Source organism: Panthera tigris, chromosome D3 (assembly GCF_018350195.1).
Source record: "Panthera tigris isolate Pti1 chromosome D3, P.tigris_Pti1_mat1.1, whole genome shotgun sequence".
Classification (NCBI taxonomy): Eukaryota; Metazoa; Chordata; class Mammalia; order Carnivora; family Felidae; genus Panthera; species Panthera tigris.
The window spans coordinates 69467472-69473471 of NC_056671.1; the positions used below are offsets into that span (position 1 = coordinate 69467472).

The 6000-nt window shown below is 54.0% G+C and overlaps 1 protein-coding gene across 1 annotated transcript in view; it reads right to left on the bottom strand.

Moving 5' to 3' along the window:
* MYO5B (myosin VB) overlaps window positions 1-5663 on the bottom strand; it is a 338275-nt gene extending 332612 nt beyond the window's left edge. The window contains exon 1 of the mRNA XM_042961933.1: window positions 5261-5663. Within this exon, the coding sequence (XP_042817867.1) occupies window positions 5261-5287 (27 nt within the window). The 5' untranslated portion in view covers window positions 5288-5663. The remainder of the gene's footprint in view (window positions 1-5260) is intronic.
* Window positions 5664-6000: the final 337 nt, after the last annotated feature.

Here is a 6000-nt window from a genome sequence, read left to right on the forward strand (position 1 = left end):
TCAGAACACACATTTCCAAGATTTTTTTGAGACACACAGAGGATGGGAGTGGGGGAGGGGCAGAGAGAAAAGGAGACAGAATCTGAAGCAGTCCCCAGGCTCCGAGTTGACAGGACAGGTAGACTCAGTTCAAACCCATGAACCATGGGATCATGACCTGAACCAAAGTCAGACACTTAACCAACTGAACCACCTCGACACCTCCCTTCACTCACCTTTAAATGGACTGCTTTTTAATGTGGTTTGTGGGAATCTACTAAAATAATGGGTCAACTAGCTCAACTGATACAGGTCTACCTTGAAAGTTACGTATAACAAAATACACAATCACTTGGGGAAAGCTGGACTTGGACTTAAAGGTTGTGTGCAGTCTACAGTTGACCATTACCACAGAAAATACTGAAAAACAAAAAGCCCTTGCCAGACCTCAAAAAGGATATTTAGTTTCTACTCAGAGGTGCCTTAAGCCCTCCAAATAGCAAGTGAATGCCAGCTCTATTAAAAAAGTGCATTAATAGACTTCAACCAGACGTGGGGTTGTCAAAAAACCTTCTGAAGGGTGGCCATCCTGCAGCCAATGAAGTGAAAGATTAACCAAAAGAAAACTGGAGAGAACTAGCAGCTAGAATCCAAGCTTTCCCCAAGAGGTCGGAGTCGGGAGACTTGGTGTCAGCAAAGGGCTACAGAGAAGTTCCAGCAGGACTTGGGTGCCGGGGGGGCAGGTAAGGAGCCAAGAGACAAGCCCTCAAGTAATCTCTTAAGTAGAAGGCACAGTGCTGAACACTGGAGGCTCTAAAAACACGTTTGCTATGGCCTCTGCCCTCCAGGTGCTCAATCTAACTGGGAAGAAGGCACAGGACCAGAACCACGGACAATGGGAGGCAGGGCAGGGCAAGCTCGCTCACTGCACACAACTAATACAGAACATACCATGTGAACCCAGTAACAATTTGCATGCGAACTCTGGAATTCTGATGCTCGCAGCAGAGCTAGGAGCCCTCTGCCTGTAAGGCCCATCTGATGAAGGGGAGCAGATAGGAAAGGGAGTGGGAGCTAGGGACTGAACAGCAGCAAAGGGCGATGCTGAGAAGGGAGGAGGGAGGCAGGAGCTACTAACGGCCTCCATGCTTAGCTTCATGGGACCCTGAGGCAGCCAGAGCCTTGAAGTTTCTCACCATCCACGCAGCCAAGCTGCAGGATTCCCCCAATCAGATCCTGAAATGAAAGGAAATGAAAACTCCGATTCAGGTGATCCATTAGGCAGTGCTCCCAGGGGAGGGGAGGGGAGTGGAGACGGAAGGAAAAGGCAGCAAGCAGGGGTGTGATATTCAGCAAAGTTTCATGCAGAGGAACTTTGGCTCAACCTCCACAGCTCTAGAAAGAGCACGGGCTGCACCTTAGGGCAGTCCCTTTCCTGAGGTTGGGGGGCATTGGAAACTACAACTGTTACACTCCCTTGATTGAAGGGCTGCGCCTAGGTTGGGGGGGTGGGGAGGGGATGGATTCTCAGGCAGCAGGAACCTTTGACGGAAACACAGGTGCCATCAGGAGTGAACAAGCACCAGGTAGTGTCCAGAAGAGTCAAGGGTCGACAGAAGAACATTATCAGCACTTAATGTCTCTACCATCACTGCTTTTATTGAAAGGTCACCTGGGAGCCTAAAGAGTTTGAATCATTAGCACCTCCACCAGTGGGTACAGAGGAAATGGGAGGCTCCTGAGATCTTCCAGACACTTGGGAGAAACCTGCACTACTCAAGGCACAGGTAAGGATAGGACAAAGCCACCATTAACACACACAAGGTGGCTCCACTAGTAAGAGAGCAGCACTCCACCCCTCTGAAACCACTTATGGGGGGGGGAAATCAAAAAGTCATTGGAGGATGTTGGTTTCAGTCTGGCGATTTCCCACTTTGCTAAAAATCAAAAGCGGCATACTGGAAGAATGATCTGAGAAATATTTAAGTTTTTCCACCAAGAATAACCCTTCTATAAAGGGTTTTATAGGAAAAAATTATTCAGCCTGATTTTTTTTTTTTTTTTTTTTTTTTTTTTTACTTCAAAGTCAGATTATTTTCCGCAATTATCACAATCAAGTTGTACCTCCCATGCTTGCACATGTTTGGGTGCCTTCCTGGGACAAATTCACCCAGGTTTCCAACCCACAAGACAGATTTGTCACATACATGCCATTTGTGACCGGATCACCCATGGTCAGCTCCAACTTTCTGGAAGAGTAGTTAAGGCTGACTCACCTTGACATCACCCTCAAAGTGTCTGCCATGGACTTTAATTTTCTTTTCCCACCCAGAAAAGCTTCACTACAAAGGAAGCCAATTTCTCAAAGGTGAGGTATGCAGTCGTCTGAAGACAGGTGTGCCCTTGTTAATACAAAGTGCCCTTTGCCAAGGGCTAAAAACTCCAAAAAAAAAAAAAAATTCACACAACATAAGAGCCTCCAGTTGGAGAGATCAGATAGGCAAAGAGCAAGACAATAGGAACTTGGAAGCATTTTCTTAGTTAAGAGTAGACGGAGACATTAAGTTCTTAACTGAAACTTTACTTCCAGGTTAACTTATGCACTTAAAGATCTCATTCACAATAGGATCTTCCAACTAGGCCACTAAAGCAACAGATATAGTCAATAAAGGGCTTTAATATTTCCATCCCACTTATAAATGCTGTTGACATAATGGATAATTATTTCCATCATGCATAATACATTAGAGTGCGTGCCTAGATCCAGCATTCATCACGTTAGACTAGCCTAGCAAGTTAAAAGGGAGAACATTGGCTATTTTAATACACCAAAATGAACAAATCATCTCCCTAAGAAAATGAATCTGAGTAGCAGGCACAATTTCTCTACGTAATTTGTGATTCATATGCATACTGAGACTCCAGCCTAGCAAGTAGGGGGATAATCGTTAGGAAACAATGCAACAGCTTCTCATAGTAAGGCAGAAGTATGTTCAACTGACAGAACTGCTTAGAGATTCAATCTGGAAGCCACTAGGTGGGCCACAAAGTCTCAATTTCAGATTCATAAACCTGAACACGATTAAGAACTAGAAACCCATTAATGGCCAGGTAAAGCCCCACCCCACCCCCCAACCCTAGGAAGGAATTCTATTTTGAGCTATATCCAACCCTCACACCCACTAAGCTACTTTGACTTGTGTCCTCCCAATCGGTTTTCCTAGAATAGTTCTAGTCTTAAGTACAAGCCCAGAAAATTACACTCTAACTTTACCTCAGACTCCCAACTATTTCTAGCAATTAACATGTAATACACTCACCTATAACATACAATATACTCCTAACAAAATTGAGTGTTTTCCCCTGAAAGTGTGGTTTTTTTAAAAAAGCAATCCAATATGGTTTTTCAAGATCACGGCTTCAGAAGTTACAGGTTCATTTGATGATTTGCTTCACATGATACAGCAATTACCTGATGAGACTTTGATACATTGCAGGTATAGCCCATCGAGGCACTTGATTTGGCACTGTATCTCCACGCACTTCAGGGTGTTAAAGCTTTGGCGCTTTCCACTCCAAGTTTTTCCCCCCACCTCGCTGGTATCCAGCTTTAATCCAAGTTCATGACAACCCACTAAAGGGAAAAGCTGAAAACTGGCGCTTTGAGGTCTCCTCCCAAGACTCACAGGGATAAAGCAGGCGGGGCACTTTTCAAAGCCAGAAGTCCCAGAGATTTTCACCAACCTCCCCCACCCCTTCCCTACAGCTTACATTCGTTTCCAACGCCCCCCCCCCCCCTCCAGAAACTGTAGCCCATCTCCAATTGGGGCCGAGAACCATGGGGGGGGGGGGGGGGGAGGGGGAGGGTAAGAGTAGGTATCGGAGGCTCCCTCAACCCCACCTGGGTTACAGTCCCTGCAGCCACTTCTTGAGTGTCAGCCCAGCTGGGTTCCATCATTTTCCGGAAGAAGTCGGAAAATTCGTGGAAAAGTAGCCAGCCCACCCAGCCGCACAGCTCGCCCACGCGCGGGGCACCTGGCAGCAAAAGCTAGGTGAGGATGCGGAAGTCGTTCTTCCTCCTCGCCTAAACCTGTCGGCCGGGGCGTGTACCCTGGGAATCACCCACCCACGCGTGCACACCTCCCCCCCACTCCCCCCCACACCCCACTCCGCACGTAGACGGGCGCACAAGACACTGTCAAAGGGGTCACGGCCCCGGAAAAAACGAGGCGTGCAAATATCTAAAACTTACTGGGGGGAGGGGCACTTGCTTAAAGGCCCAGGCCCCTCCCCGTCCCCCCCCCGCCCCAACCCTGAAGCCTGAGCAGGGCCCGGCCTCGGCGGCGGTGGCTGCTGATGCACCCGTGGGCGCTCGGGGAGGCGGCGGCGGCTGGTCCTTAACTTTAAAAGGACTGCCTCGGAAGCAGAGCGCCTCCACCCAGCCGCACCTGTTCCCGACCGTGGGGACCGAGCCCCGCACATCCCTTCTGACCTTGAGGGCATCCTGGAAATCCACACTCCACCCCCAGGTCAGCATTACTCCAAACCCTTTCCTAGCAGTAACTGAGGCCTTCCTGGTACCCACGCAGAGGGACCACCTCCGGCCGCCCACCCCGGGAACTTCAGAATTTGCTCCCCCAGGATCTCTGCAGATCCTTTAAAGCATCTCACTTTACTCATCGCTTAACCTCCACCTTTACTCATCGCTTAACCTCCACCTCCCACAAGCTACCGGGCCCCTCACTGCAGAGCGGGTCCCTTTTTCCACCTCAAGTGTGCGAACACCCCCCTAAAGTTCGGGGTTCCCCCCCCCCACTGGTGCCCTGAAGAAAGCCTTTAGAGGGACGCCCTTGCGAGCTGGCGCTGCAGGGCAGCTAGAGCGGGGTCCACCGGCAAGGGGAGGGGGCGGCAGCGGAGCAGTCCCCGCGCCGGCGATGACGCCCCCACGGACCAGGAAAGTCAGCGGGAGAACTGCGCGAGGAAAGCGACGGCAGGGCCTCGGGGAGGGGTCAACAGCCCCGATCACGGGCAGAGCCGAGGTGCTACCGGGAGCCGCGGCGAGTCAGCGTAGGGCGCTCCCGGAACAGCCAAACTTTCTCGGCCACCCGAAGTTCGGGACGCCGGAGAGGAGGCGAGGGGAAGGCTACTCGGCGGCTCCCGTCGCCCCCCACCCCCCGCCTCTTCAGCCTGCGGGAGAGGGCGCCCCCCGAGGGCCGAGGCGGCCTGGAGCGCGCCGCCCTCACCTGGGCCGGCGGGACCGCAGCGCGCGGCCCGTACTCACCTGGCCGTAGAGCTCGCTGACCGACATGACCCCGCGGGCCGGCCCGAGCCCGGGCACCGCGCCTGGCGTGTGGCCCTCGCTCGTGCCCCGCTGGGCGGCGGGTCCCGACTCCTCTCCGCCCGCCGGCTCTCAGTTCACGGCCGGCCCGCCTGGCGCCATCTTCCCGGGCCGGCCGAGAGTTTCCCTGTCTCTTTCCCCTCGACCTGCCCCGCCGGCTTCCTGGAGGCGCCGCGGCCGGCTCGCCCTCAGCCAGCGCGACCTTTACTCCCGCGGTGGCGGCGCAGCTGTAGCCGGGCAGGAGTTGCGGGCGGGGGAGGAGGCGGCGCGGCGCCGCTCCCCGCTCAGGTATGGGAGGAGGTGCGGGCGCCGGAGAGGGAGGGCCGGAGGCGGAGCGGGCGGCCGGGACGCTACGGCCGCCGCCTTTGAGCCCTGCCGTGGCCGGGCTGGACGCGCCCTCCCGCGCCCCCGCCGCAGCGGGGTCCACGGGGCCGGGGGCGGGGCTGGGCGAGGAGCCGGGGCCGGCTGCCCCCTGCTGGCCGCTGAGCGCACGCCGGGACAGGTGCGCGCAGGGTGCGGCACCTGCCGCGCCACGCTCCCGAGGCTCGCGGGTTGCGACCCTGAGAAGCGGGGCAGGGATAGAGTAGAGACAAGAAAGAGGAAAGTTGACAGGCGAGGGGAGAAGGAGCGAGGGAGTAGAGGAATAAAGGGGAAAGTCTACGGCTTCCGTACGTTTTCCTCCG